Below are 14,894 nucleotides of genomic sequence, written 5' to 3'. Positions count from 1 at the left end.
CTTTACTGATAAAGTTTATTTACCAAAATAATTAAAATTAGAATATTTGAATGTTATAATTAGAAGTGTATATAAATTTGTTGATTAAAAAAAACATACTCTGCAAATAAGCAATGCTGTTCTGAAATTCTGTGAGAGAAACAAACGTTTTACATACGTGTACATCCCCCTTCTTGGAAATCGAAAAATCCATGAGCGCAACGGTCACATTTGTTCGCAAACACGCCAGGCTGGCAGCGGCACTGCCCACTGTCATCACAGTCAAAAGATTTGGAGCCGAAAGAATTACAGTTACACGGAAGACAGCCTTGTGAAGTCTGCAGGCCAAACATTTGCGGCTGGCATAGGGAGAAACAAAATAAAGCGCTTAGTAAAAAAATAAATAAATAAACAACATTATATAATGGTAAAAAGGAAATCAAAATTCATCTAAATTTCGGTTAGAATATTTGTGATCCCATGAGAGTAGACCATAGGAAGTGTGCTGTGTTGTGTCTCGGCTACGGTGGTTCAGCCAATGCTAAATTCTATAGTGCTTCTACATTTAAATATGGTTCACTTATTTGCAATATGGTGGCCATAGGCTAAACAAGTAGAACACACATGATACTGTACAGTGCAAAGATTGCCTCACAAGGACAGAGGGTTGATGTCACCCTGTTTTGGCCCCTGTATAGTTTCCTCCCTGTTATGTAACTGCTGTCCATACTCAGTATATGTTGTTACAATGTACCTCCCTTGTTGGCTTCTCAGCCTGTTGCCTAGCAACTCTTCCACTGGCTGATTGGTATGATCCAGGACCACTGGCTCTTGTTTTTTTGCCTGCTATATTTCCTGCTTGTCAGTTCCTATCCCCTTCTTCTTTCAGCCAGCAGCCATCATGAGCAGTCACCTCACTTATCTCCTCTAGTAAAGTGAATGTAATTTACCTATCCCTATTACCTAGCATTATACCATTTGCCATGCTAGCTCCCTTTCCTCTCCATTGTTCCCATCCAACAGTGTTTGCCCTCAGTACCTTTTCACCTTTTTATTTCTTTGTTGTGCCCAATAAACACTTCAGCAAATAAGAAGCTTCCCCTTGCTTGGTTTATGGGATTGAGTTAAGCTTCCTGCCTCTACTCACTTGCCACAGTGAGCTCGGGACAGAACACCCCCAATGTTCCTCTGTGGAACGACTTTAATGCAGGTGAAATATGCTACTATGAAACATTCATTATTCACATCTCTGCAATGCACATTTTCTTCAGTATCTGGACAATTTGGACATGCTCCTTATTATTTATGAAGACAATATGGACAATGTTAGTGAGGTAGTGTATGTTGTTGTACTGTAATTCTTTCCAGATATCGAAAGAATGGTGCCTGAGAGAGGAATGGGAGACTAGAGAAAACATGTGGCTGTTACACTGGCAACATTGATGGACATTTATGGTCTACAAAGCATTACTCTAAGGCCTAAACAGAATCGTGGTCTTAGAATTAGACTATATTTAACTAACCTAGTCACACATTACATTTCAAACGTTTGCACAAAATGGTAAGTAGGAAATTAGTACAGGAGAAACTGAACTCCAAACAAATTAGACACAAATAATGAGAATCAATACATGCATAAATAATTTCTTGGACATTCTAGCTGCAAATTAGAAGGAGCTTCTCAAAATAAGTAATGTGTACGGTGGTGGATTTAATGAGTGAGATTTAAATAGTGTTGCCATTTCAAACTCCCAACATTAGCATCAACACACTACTGCAGTGGATCCTTTTATAAACGTGTCGTTTTACCCTTTAAAGTAATCAATACCTGCAGGAACTTAATCAAATTGTGCCAATGGCTAATGTGCAGGTTCAGAATTATGTACATGTAAAGATATATTACATGTATATTTGGACAATATGGATCTTTAACATGTATTTACATACATGATAAACAGTGAGTAATCAATGGTGCCGTGTTAGCTAACCCAAAAAACCCTAAACTAACCCTAAAAAGATTTTGTAAAGATGTTGGCTTCTTTAAAAAAAAAAAAAAAAGGTAACCATGGAAATATGTTGTTTCTTTGACAATATTAATATTAGAGTATTTATTAAACAAGTGACTCCTATACTTTTATCTCTCCCATTTTTTTTATCAGCGACACAATAAAGGAGAGTAAATGGAAGAGAGATAGGGGTTTGACAGTGTAATCTGATGTAATGTTTGTGTAAAATCACACAAAGGAATTAGCTGGGGAAAATATGCCACCCAAATAAGTCCCATAACATATTTACAAACTACAGTAACTTTAAAAACTCAAGGATTTAAGTATGGATACTTTAACTGCATGATTATATATTGGAGAATTCATCACTTGACAACAGCATGTGTAAATTAGATTTAGATGTAAAATTATTATTTACAGGTTTCTTGAACTTTCAGAGACTCCACCATCAAAAAGACCTATTAAAGTCAACAATACATTGTGTATCTCATTTTGAACAGATGTCACAAACAGCTGAAGAAATACAGATTGTTAGTACTGTAACTAAAGAGAAAACACATGAGAAAAATATCTAAACCACAATGTGCAGTGCCATAATAATAAAAATGCAATATATATTATAAAAATAATAATGCCGTAATGAAGTTTTATGCACAAAGAATAAATAAATATACATTTTATATGGTGCAAAATTAATTCAGATTTGTTCCCCTCTAAACCAATCTAGGTGCTAGATATACAGTAGTATATAAACACATATATTCTTATTTACAGCAGAATGGTGTGATACATAGATTACTTTAAAGTTATACATTTGATTGGTAATTTAGTCAACTTGAAAATGGTTTATACAGTAGATGTTTTTGAAGTTTTGAAGGCATTTAAGTCTTCAAAATACTTGTGTATGCATATAGAGCTCATTTATAAAACGCGCTTCTCAAAGCAGGATCACAGAAGAGACAGGTTGCTGATAAGGACGGTTTGACTTTGCTTTACATTGCTTTCTCGTTCGGAACTCCTGCTGATTATGGACTTTCATTAGCTTCGTGCTTTGCTGTCTGGCACATTATATTATATTGTGAGACAGGGCTGGACGTTGTGGTGGGGAAAGAGGGATTTGGGAAGTACGTCTTGGTCCCTTTGGACAAGCGGGAACGGGCTTGAAGAAGCGGTTCTTACCTCGAAACGTTGCCCCCCTAGCATGCCCTCCTTCCTATGTTGTGTTTTTTCCCCTTTCTGTGTTCTGTTGTTTACTCCCTCTCCCTGCATTCTTTCCCCACACCCCTCACCCCAGAGGCATTGTTTCCATTGTGGTACATTACTCCAAGTCATTGACATTACTCCAAGTCATTGTTTTCTTGTGTTCATATTAAATTCATTTATAGTTTGGACATTTTCCTCTAGTTGATAATCATTTTTACTCTAGACAGTGAGTGTTGGAACATTTGTTTGTGTTTGTTCATGATTTTAGGGGAATTAGGGTCCCCTAGGCTCCTGTTGCATCCTGCATCATACTTATTATTCCTTTCTTTTGAGTGCTGTCTATCACTGTTTGTTTGCTGATAGATTACTTTAAAGTTATACATTTGGTTGGTTATTTAGTCAACTTGAAAATGGTTTATACAGTAGATGTTTATGAACATCTAACAGAAGTTTGAAGGCATTTACGTCTTCAAAATACTGGTGTGTGTGTATAGAGCTTATTTATAAAATGAAGGCAGTCGGGCCTAATGAAAGTGTATTTAAGAAGTGACATATTTTTAAACAAGTACAACAAACAATTAGCAATCAATAGAGACACTAAACATCTCCACATTCTTTCTACTTTCTACATTCTTTCTACTTCCCAAAATTTCTTCTCCCTCAATTTCATTTTAAACTGACACCCCTAATTCATGAGATAAATCCACCTACCAGAATTCCTCTACTTGATGAATCATGACAAAAATAAACCTACAAAGGTTCCTCTACTACATGGGTGGCCAACTCCAGACCTCAAGGTCCACCAATAGGTCAGATGACTGAGCCACTGATTGATCCACCTGTGCTGAAGCAGTAATATTTTTAAAACCAGACCTGTTGATGGCCCTTGAGGACTGAAGTTGGCCAATCCCTGCCAATCCCTGCCAATCCCGGCCAATCCCGGCCAATCCCTGCTCTACTAAAAGTGGAGAATATGAGGACGTTCTGGTACTAGGCCCTTCAAGCATAAGAAGTGGGGGAGCTGGTGCAGGATGTTAATTTTAAATGAGGGATGAACAAAATGATCTGTGGCTTTAATCCAGCAATGTATTGTACTATCTGGTAGGTTAAACCAGGGGTACACAATCCTTCCCTGCTGCGCTCCCCTGCCTGCTTCCCTCCCTGCTCTTGCCCCCCCCTCCCTTACCTTGTCTCCGGCTCTCGGCATCAAATGATGCCGCGTTGCCGAAGAGAAGGTAAGTGAAGTTGCAGAGGCCTCACGCGATCCCCCAGCATTAATTTAAATGCCTTGGGGGAAGAGTGTGGGGCCGCTGCAACTGCCGCCCCCCTCCCGAAAAGTCTTGCGCCCCCCAGTTTACACACCCCTGGGTTAAACCATAGCACAACATGTGATGTCTAATGATTTTATCTACTTGCATGTGATTTCACAAGGTCTAATACATTAGATTACTATTTGAAGGGTATCAGTTAACTTCCAAGTAATTTTGAACCTAAATTAAAAAAGAAAATACATTAACATGAGCCGTGATCCAGTAAATACATGGATCAATCTATGCCCTGGAGTTATCAAAGCATGAACCGCTGCATCGCGCCCGACTCAGCGATCTTAGCCATTAAAGTCAATAGCAGATATCGCTGATTCGGGCGGGATACAGCAGATTGCGCTTTAATCACTCTGGTGCTAGGAAGGACTTTATATGACAGGAGGTGAATCAAGAAAATATTACTCCATTATAGATTATTTTAGATAGGTAAAAAAACATACCTATATCTAAGGAATTATTTGTTATCCAATTTTTTACTACACTAATCATTACTGAACAGAGCTCATTTTAATAAAAGAAAACATAAACTAAATATGGTATGGCTGCTACATTTTGAGCTTCTGCTGAGGAAAACATTCTGTCTGATTAACATATTGCACAATATGATGTGTTGCCCAACAACCAACAAGTGATGTGTTTCATCTGACTGTGTTCTGTAGCATACTATTTTATAATGAAGCCACAGAATAACTTGATGTGGCAAATTGGAATCAATGGTTTTCAGAATTTAGAGAATCTCCCCCTGATACACTAAAGACAGAAGCAGCATCATGCATTAGTTTCATTCTTTATAATAAGAAAATCCACTAAAAAACAAAACAATTAAAAACATGCAATGGTTTCAAGGAAGCTGTTCCTATCACTGCTAAGTAGAATGTACAATGCAATTTGTGGGTTGCCATGAACTGATTACACTGTTAGCCAGTATAGTAAACTTACAAAACTACTATATGGGGTATGGGGCAATATGTAGTCATAATTTCTTTACTTGTGCTTATTAGTGCCTCCAGTGTTACAGTGAAAGCTCTTTAATCATGTAACATCATTAAGTTCATGAATTAAAGTTCACAGCAATGATAAAGAACACTTACAGTATGAGCACATTCATATGTCCCAAACCCTGTCTTACCCCATAATCACACACTACACAGTGCTTCTACTGTAACCAATGATTCTGGGTAATGACATGCAAATGAGCAATCATAGTCACAGACATTTTTAACTCTCTTACTGTATTTTTGCCATTATTGCTACTGGGTGGTTGAGCTATGCTGTATTTTTTAACAGAGTATGTACTGCTAAATGTGTGTAAAATATGACTGCACTTTTAATGGCACATATAATGGTCCCAGTAAAATGCACAACTCTAGCAAAAACCACTGAACATATAAACTATTGCATATTCGGTTTGAATTCAAATAGTACCATCATTTTGCAAACACTGTTAGTTTTTCAAAAAGTCACAGGACCGTCCACTACATGCACAAATGCTGAACTCCAGGTCATGCAGTAACTAACTGCACAACTATTTACCAAAACAGTTGGTTTGTAAGCACCACGGGGACAACCTCTGGCACTGGTGAAACTCCATCTCCGAGTTGGGGCTTGGATGCTCTGTGATGTCCGGGTGGGATATTTCCTCTCATACACCTGCCTTTTGAGATCACAGCGCTTCCCAAAGAATTCTGGTTTACAGATACACCTCCCTGTTATGTCACAGCGCAGTGACATTGAGCCACTTACACTACAGCCGCATGGCAAGCATATCTGCTTCTCGGAGTCCCACCAACAGTTGGGCTTTTAGAGATAAAGGCAAAAGAATAGTAAGATGGAAATGTTAAGGTACAGCAAAGACAGAAAAGAGTGCAGGATAGATTGTAAAGTTACTGAGCTCTGACATCCATGCATGATATTATTACAAGACGGAACATAATGTGTTGCAGAAGATAATAAAGGCTGACAATAACTGCTGAATATTTCATGTGGGTTCTGGCATACAGAAGAGAACAAATGCTAATTGTAATTAAAAGATAGATGATCCTGGACACATTTTGTTACATCCTATTTGTTCACACACAGTTAAAGAAAAGCACTTTCTTTAGTGAAGAGAATAATAAAGTGGCTACTATTTTCCAGCCATCAAAAAGCATTGTATTTATTTTTGCGCAGCAGCAGTACTGCATACAGTATGTGCTGCTCCTGTGATGGCAGTTAGATCATCATAAAAGCAAAATTCTAATGGAAATTACTTTGTAATGAAGGAGATATAAAAGAACTGGAACAAAAAGAGGTTTACAACATAAGTAGAAGTACAGCAGGCAATCACTGTGTTTTTCTTGTTGTAAAATCACCTGAAGTACTCTATGCATAGAGCACTAATGGGGTGAAAAGAGACTGCACTCAGGATCAAGACTAAGGCCACGCCCATAGAGGGGGTAGCAGTGCTGAGGCGCGCTGACGCTGAGGCTCGCCTGCTGAAATCTGTGCAATTTCATGCTCATGCAAGCGAGCCAGCGGGCACGATCGGGAGGCGGGGCTGTGACGTCGCTGGGCAATCGCCCGCAATGCACCAACGTCAACGTCACGGCGCCGACGTCACGGCGCCGTGATGTTGACACTGCCTCGCGCTGATTGGATGTTTTCAGCTGACACCGCTCTGAAAAACAGCTTGGCTGTCGGCTGAAAATCCAACGCGTCAGCACGCCTGCGGACGCTCGTGTGAGCCCCCTCTCAAGGCATCCTCATTGAGGATGCAGGGGCTCAGCGCGTCCGCACGGCTCAGCACGGCTTCCCGTGCTATGGACGCAGCCAAAGGCCTGGATCCACAAAGCTCTGTTAAATCAGGACTCGTACTGTGACGTTGCCTAAAATAAAGTTACATGGTATCCTCACAGCTAATTACAGGCAGAAAAAGCAACTAACCTACAGCTTGTTAGCATAGGATTAATGTCAGCAATAGAGAGACTGTTTCCCTGATGTTACCCCAATATCCGTTTCGCGGTGTAAAATCCGGATTTGGGTGGTTTCTATCTGCGTGGATTCATCAAAATCCGACCATTGGACACAACCCGTGGACGGATTTCTGAATTTCAAGTGATTGCGGAGGGGCGGGCGGGTGGGAAGTGATTGCGGAGGGGCGGGTGGGAGGGAAGTGATTGCGGAGGGGCGGGTGGGAGGGAAGTGATTGCGGAGGGGCGGGTGGGAGGAAAGTGATTGCGGAGGGGCGGGTGGGAGGGAAGTGATTACGGAGGGGCGGGTGGGAGGGAAGTGATTGCGGAAGGGCGGGTGGGAGGGAAGTGATTGCGGAAGGGCGGGTGGGAGGGAGGGAAGTGATTGCGGAGGGGCTAAGTGACTGCAGAGGGGTGGATGGGAGGGAGGGAAGTGTTTGCAGAGGGGCGGGTGGGAGAGAAGTGATTGCGGAGGGGCGGGAGGGAGGGAAGTGATTGCGGAGGGGCGGGTGGGAGGGAAGTGATTGCGGAGGGGCGGGTGGGAGGGAAGTGATTGCGGAGGGGCGGGTGGGAGGAAAGTGATTGCGGAGGGGCGGGTGGGAGGGAAGTGATTGCGGCGGGGCGGGTGGGAGGGAAGTGATTGCGGCGGGGCGGGTGGGAGGGAAGTGATTGCGGCGGGGCGGGTGGGAGGGAAGTGATTGCGGAGGGGCGGGTGGGAGGGAAGTGATTGCGGAGGGGCGGGAGGGAGGGAAGTGATTGCGGAGGGGCGGGTGGGAGGGAAGTGATTGCGGAGGGGCGGGTGGGAGGAAAGTGATTGCGGAGGGGCGGGTGGGAGGGAAGTGATTGCGGCGGGGCGGGTGGGAGGAAAGTGATTGCGGAGGGGCGGGTGGGAGGGAAGTGATTGCGGCGGGGCGGGTGGGAGGGAAGTGATTGCGGCGGGGCGGGTGGGAGGGAAGTGATTGCGGCGGGGCGGGTGGGAGGGAAGTGATTGCGGAGGGGCGGGAGGGAGGGAAGTGATTGCGGAGGGGCGGGTGGGAGGGAAGTGATTGCGGAGGGGCGGGTGGGAGGAAAGTGATTGCGGAGGGGCGGGTGGGAGGGAAGTGATTGCGGCGGGGCGGGTGGGAGGGAAGTGATTGCGGCGGGGCGGGTGGGAGGGAAGTGATTGCGGCGGGGCGGGTGGGAGGGAAGTGATTGCGGAGGGGCGGGTGGGAGGGAAGTGATTGCGGAGGGGCGGGTGGGAGTGAAGTGATTGCGGAGGGGCGGGTGGGAGGGAGGGAAGTGATTGCGGAGGGGCGGGTGGGAGGGAAGTGATTGCGGAGGGGCGGGTGGGAGGGAGGGAAGTGATTGCGGAGGGGCTAAATGATTGCAGATGGGCAGGTGGGAGGGAGGGAAGTGTTTGCAGAGGGGCGGGTGGGAGAGAAGTGATTGCGGAGGGGCAGGAGGGAGGGAAGTGATTGCGGAGGGGCGGGTGGGAGAGAAGTGATTGCGGAGGGGCGGGAGGGAGGGAAGTGATTGCAGAGGGGCGGGTGGGAGGGAAGTGATTGCGGAGGGGCGGGTGGGAGAGAAGTGATTGCGAAGGGGCGGGAGGGAGGGAAGTGATTGCGGAGGGGCGGGTGGGAGGGAAGTGATTGCGGAGGGGCGGGTGGGAGGGAAGTGATTGCGGCGGGGTGGGTGGGAGGGAAGTGATTGCGGCGGGGTGGGTGGGAGGGAAGTGATTGCGGATGGGCGGGTGGGAGCGAGGGAAGTGATTGCGGAAGGGCGGGTGGGAGGAAGGTAAATTATTACGGAGGGGCAGGTGGGAGGTAAGTGATTGCGGATGGGAGGGAGGGAAGTGATTGCGGAGGGGCGGGTGGGAGGGAAGTGATTGCGGAGGGGCGGGTGGGAGGGAAGTGATTGCGGAGGGGCGGGTGGGAGGGAAGTGATTGCGGAGGGGCGGGCGGGAGGGAAGTGATTGCGGAGGGAAAAGTGGGAGGGAAGTGATTGCGGAGGGGCGGGCGGGAGGGAAGTGATTGCGGAGGGGCGGGCGGGAGGGAAGTGATTGCTGACGGGCGTGCGGGAGGGAAGTGATTGCGGAGGGGCGGGAGGGAAGTGATTGCGGAGTGGCGGGCGGGAGGGAAGTGATTGCGGAGGGGCGGGCAGGAGGGAGGGAAATGATTGCAGAGGGGCAGATGGGAGGGAGGGAAGTGATTGTGGAGGGGCGGATGGGAGGGAGGGAAGTGATTGCAGAGGGGCGGGTGGGAGAGAAGTGATTGCGGAGGGGCGGGTGGGAGAGAAGTGATTGCGGAGGGGCGGGAGGGAAGTGATTGCGGAGGGGCGGATGGGAGGGAAGTGATTGCGGAGGGGTGGATGGGAGGGAGGGAGGTGATTGTGGAGGGGTGGATGGGAGGGGAGTGATTGCGGAGGGGCGGATGGGAGGGAGGGAAGTGATTGCAGAGGGGCGAATGGGAGGGAGGGAAGTGATTGTGGAGGGGCGAATGGGAGGGAAGGAAGTGATTGCGGAGGGGCGAATGGGAGTGAGGGAAGTGATTGCGGAGGGGCGAATGGGAGGGAGGGAAGTGATTGCGGAGGGGCGAATGGGAGGGAGGGAAGTCATTGCGCAGGGGCGGGTGGGAGGGAAGTGATTGCGGAGGGGCGGGTGGGAGGGAAGTGATTGCGGAGGGGCGGGTGGGAGGGAAGTGATTGCGGAGGGAGGATGGGAGGGAGGTGATTGCGGAGGGGTGGATGGGAGGGAAGTGATTGCGGAGGGGCGGATGGGAGGGAGGGAAGTGATTGCGGATGGGTGGGAGGGAAGTGATTGCGGAGGGGCGGAGGGGCGGATGGGAGGGAGGGAAGTGATTGCGGAGTGGCGGGCGGGAGGGAAGTGAGTGCGGAGGGGCGGGCGGAAGGGAAGTGATTGCGGAGGGGCGGGCGGGAAGTGATTGCGGAGGGACGGGTGGGAGGGAAGTGATTTGGGATGGACGGATGGGAGGGAAGTGATTGCGGAGGGACGGGCGGGAGGTTAAGTGATTGCGGAGGGGCGGGCGGGAGGTTAAGTGATTGCGGAGGGGCGGGCGAGAGGTTAAGTGATTGCGGAGGGGCAGGCAGGAAGTGATTGCGGAGGGGCAGGCGGGTGTGAGGTTAAGTTATTGCGGTGGGGCGGGCGGGAGGTTAAGTGATTGCGGTGGGGCGGGAGGTTAAGTGATTGGGGAGGGGCGGGCGGGAAGTGATTGCGGAGGGGCGGTCGGAGGGAAGTGATTGCGGAGGGGCGGGCGGGAGGTTAAGTGATTGGGGAGGGGCGGGCGGGAAGTGATTGCGGAGGGACGGGCGGGAAGTGATTGCGGAGGGGCAGGCGGGAAGTGATTGCGGAGGGGTGGGCGGGAAGTGATTGCGGAGGGGCAGGCAGGTGGGAGTTTAAGTGATTGCGGTGGGGTGGGCGGGAAGTGATTGCGGAGGGGTGGGCGGGGGGAAGTGATTGCGGTGGGGTGGGCGGGAGGTTATGTGATTGCAGAGGGGCGGGAGGTTAAGTGATTGGGGAGGGGCGGGCGGGAAGTGATTGCGGAGGGGCGGTCGGAGGGAAGTGATTGCGGAGGGGCGGGCGGGAGGTTAAGTGATTGGGGAGGGGCGGGCGGGAAGTGATTGCGGAAGGACGGGCGGGAGGGAAGTGATTGCGGAGGGGCAGGCGGGAAGTGATTGCGGAGGGGCAGGCAGGTGGGAGTTTAAGTGATTGCGGTGGGGAGGGCGGGAAGTGATTGCGGAGGGGTGGGCGGAATGGAAGTGATTGCGGAGGGTCGGGCAGGTGGGAGGGAAGTTATTGCGGAGGGGTGGGCGGGAAGTGATTGCGGAGGGGTGGGCGGGGGAAAGTGATTGCGGAGGGGTGGGCGGGAGGGAAGTGATTGTGGAGGGGCGTGCAGGAGGGAAGTGATTGCGGAGGGGCGGGCGAAAGGGATGTGATTGCGGAGGGTCGGGCAGGTGGGAGGGAAGTGATTGCGGTGGGGTGGGCAGAATGGAAGTGATTGCGGAGGGTCGGGCAGGTGGGAGGGAAGTGATTGCGGAGGGGTGGGCGGGGGGAAGTGATTGCGGAGGGGTGGGCGGGAGGGAAGTGATTGCGGAGGGGCGGGCGGGAGGGATGTGATTGCGGAGGGGCGGGAGGAGGGAAGTGATTGCGGAGGGGCGGGAGGAGGGAAGTGATTGCGGAGGGGCGGGCGGGAGGGAAGTGATGGCGGGCGGGAAGGAAGTGATTGCGGAGGGGCGGGCGGGAGAGAAGTGATTGCTGAGGGGCGGGCGGGAGGTAAGTGATTGATGAGGAAGGGCGGGCAGGCGGGAGGGAAGTGATTGATGAGGAAGGGTGGGCGGGAGGGAGGGAAGCGATTGATGAAGGGCGGGTGGGAGGGAAGCGATTGATGAAGGGCGGGTGGGAGGGAAGCGATTGATGAAGGGCGGGTGGGAGGGAAGTGATTGATGAAGGGCGGGTGGGAGGGAAATGATTGATGAATAGCGGGTGGGAGGGAGGGAAGTGATTGATGAAGGGCGGGTGGAGGGAAGTGATTGATGAAGGGCGGTTGGGAGGGAGGGAAGTGATTGATGAATTGGGAAGTGATTGATGAAGGGCGGGAGGGTGGGAAGTGATTGATGAAGGGCAGGAGGGAGGGAAGTGATTGATGAAGGGCGGGAGGGAGGGAAGTGATTGATGAAGGGCAGGAGGGAGGGAAGTGATTGATGAAGGGCGGGAGGGAGGGAAGTGATTGATGAAGGGTGGGAGGGAGGGAAGTGATTGATGAAGGGCGGGAGGGAGGGAAGTGATTGATGAAGGGCGGGAAGTGATTGATGAAGGGTGGGAGGGAAGTGATTGATGAAGGGCGGGTGGGAGGGAGGGAAGTGATTGATGAAGGGCGGGTGGGAGGGAAGTGATTGATGAAGGGCGGGTGGGAGGGAAGTGATTGATGAAGGGCGGGTGGGAGGGAAGTGATTGATGAAGGGCGGGTGGGAGGGAAGTGATTGATGAAGGGCGGGTGGGAGGGAAGTGATTGATGAAGGGCGGGTGGGAGGGAAGTGATTGATGAAGGGCGGGTGGGAGGGGGGGAAGTGATTGATGAAGGGCGGGTGGGAGGGAGGGAAGCGATTGATGACTAGAGAAGTGATTGATTAAGGGCGGGTGGGAGGGAGAGAAGTGATTGATGAAGGGCGGGTGGGAGGGAGAGAAGTGATTGATGAATTAGGGAAGTGATTGATGAAGGGCGGGTGGGAGGGAGGGAAGTGATTGATGAAGGGCGGGAGGGAGGGAAGTGATTAATGAAGGGCGGGTGGGAGGGAGGGAAGTGATTGTGAAGGGCGGGTGGGAGGGAGGGAAGTGATTGATGAAGGGCGGGTGGGAGGGAGGGAAGTGATTGATGAAGGGCCGGTGGGAGGGAAGTGATTGATGAAGGGCGGGTGGGAGGGAAGTGATTGATGAAGGGCGGGAGGGAGGGAAGTGATTGATGAAGGGCGGGAGGGAGGGAAGTGATTGATGAAGGGCGGGAGGGAGGGAAGTGATTGTTGAAGGGCGGGTGGGAAGGAAGTATTTGAAGATGGACGTGTGGGAGGGAAGTGATTGATGAAGGGCGGGTGGGAGGGAAGTGATTGATGAAGGGCGGGTGGGAGGGAAGTGATTGATGAAGGGCGGGTGGGAGGGAAGTGATTGATGAAGGGCGGGTGGGAGGGAAGTGATTGATGAAGGGCGGGTGGGAGGGATGGGATTGATGAGGAAGGACCGGTTTGAGGAACAGGATTGATGAAGAGTGGTGGGTGGAAGGGAAATGATTTATGCAGAGGGGCTGGCGAGATGGAAGTGATTGAGGAGGGGTGGGAGAGAAGTGGTTTATGTGGAGGTGTCGGTGGGAGGAAGGGAAATGATTGATTTGTTGGGGTGGGTGGGAAGTTATTTATGTGGAGAGGTGGGTGGGAGGGAAGAGATGTATGCAGAGCGGCAGGTTGGTGGAAGTGATTGTTATGGATGGGCGGATAATAAGGAAGTGATTGAGGAGGGGTTGGATGGAAGTGATTGATGCCGAGCTATGTGATTTGGTCCAGAGGAGCGAAAGGTGGTGATTTGATCTGGAGGAATGGAGGGGCAGTGGCAGGGAGATATATTGTTCAGTGTGGGCGGGTGGGAGTGAGGTGATTTGGTCTGGAGAGACAATCCAGATTGAGCACATGGCTTGGCGGGTGGGGCGATCCCTGAGTGGGTTTGAGGAAAGTGGGTGGTGTTAAGAGGCGGGCTGCTGGAGCAATGGGTGTGAGGGAGAAAGGCCATGTTGATAATTTTCGTATTTAAAAAAATAATAATGAAACAATACACATTTAGCTTAATAATAATAATGCCCAGGTTGGTAAATACTCTTCCACGCTGGGCATTAATGGGTAGGTAATGCCCTGTTTTCCATGGGATATTATTTAAAACTGTAATGGTGCCAATTGGGGCACTACCGCATGGAAACTTCCATTGATCAGTACATAAAAAATCTACTCTAAAATTGTGACCCATATTTACCAAGCAGTCTTCTAACATCTTCCAGTTCTGTAAGACACCTTACAGTCCATTGACTTGTAAAGCTGTAAGGGGTCTAACAATGCCAGAAGGTGCCTTATGACAAAGACTGCTTTATAAATATGTCCCTCAGACTACCTTTACATGGACTATTTATCCAATCACTGGAGCAATTAGGACATTCCATGAAAATGCTACAGTATGGTAATAATATGGCTTGTACCACATTGAATGACATTCAGTAACATAGCCCTTTGTGTTTAGTACATAATACCACCACTTCCATAGTTAAATATAAAAAAAGTGTTTCAGATTCTGTACCTTAGTTTTCCACAAAGCTAATACGCTGCCTTTGCACAAAGCTCAAAGCCAGGCATAGGCTTTTCAATTGTACTGTTTAGTCATATTTTTTTGTTCACCTTGCTATTTTTTTACTTTTTACTTTGTGAGTGCATACTACTCCATTGACCCTTTTAGGGCCAGGGGCACATAGAAAACTCATTTGAAAACCCTCTTACACTGAAGGGGTAAAACTACCCAGAAAGCATCACATTCTAAATACTGGCCTTCTACAATGACATTTTATTTTTTGTATTAACAAAAACATGTTTTAGTTGAATAGGTCCCAGCTTCAGATGATGAATAGACACTGCAAATGCTTTCAACACGTGAATGGTGAAGGAAATCAACAGAAAAATCTACAGGATTTGTATGACAGGTTTTTCAATATATTAATCTCCGGAAGGAAAATGTTAGAAATGAAAGACAGCAGTTTATGTCAAATGAAATTGAAGTACTTCTAAAATGTATTATTATGAGTAAACACGTTGCCACTGTACTAAAGCACAAATCAATACTTACAGTATGTCATATGTTCTGATGGAATAAAAATATTTGAAGTATTAGTGAAATATATATATATATATATATA

The 14,894-nt window shown here is 48.7% G+C and overlaps 1 protein-coding gene across 4 annotated transcripts in view; it reads right to left on the bottom strand.

Annotated features, from left to right (window-relative positions):
• The window catches only part of LAMA2 (laminin subunit alpha 2), a 736,088-nt gene that overhangs the window by 304,617 nt on the left and 416,577 nt on the right, over window positions 1–14,894 (bottom strand). For 3 of the 4 annotated variants that reach the window (XM_075597283.1, XM_075597284.1, XM_075597285.1), the window contains exons 21-22: window positions 6,047–6,310; window positions 158–338 (exon numbers count right to left, since the gene is read on the bottom strand). In XM_075597283.1, coding sequence (XP_075453398.1) covers window positions 158–338; window positions 6,047–6,310 — 445 coding nt within the window. The remainder of the gene's footprint in view (window positions 1–157; window positions 339–6,046; window positions 6,311–14,894) is intronic. The other variant, XM_075597286.1, reaches the window with a different exon arrangement.

This window comes from Ascaphus truei, chromosome 4, assembly GCF_040206685.1.
Source record: "Ascaphus truei isolate aAscTru1 chromosome 4, aAscTru1.hap1, whole genome shotgun sequence".
Lineage (NCBI taxonomy): Eukaryota > Metazoa > Chordata > Amphibia > Anura > Ascaphidae > Ascaphus > Ascaphus truei.
The sequence above is the reverse complement of the archived record's forward strand: the minus strand, read 5'-3'. Positions and strand labels throughout refer to the sequence as shown.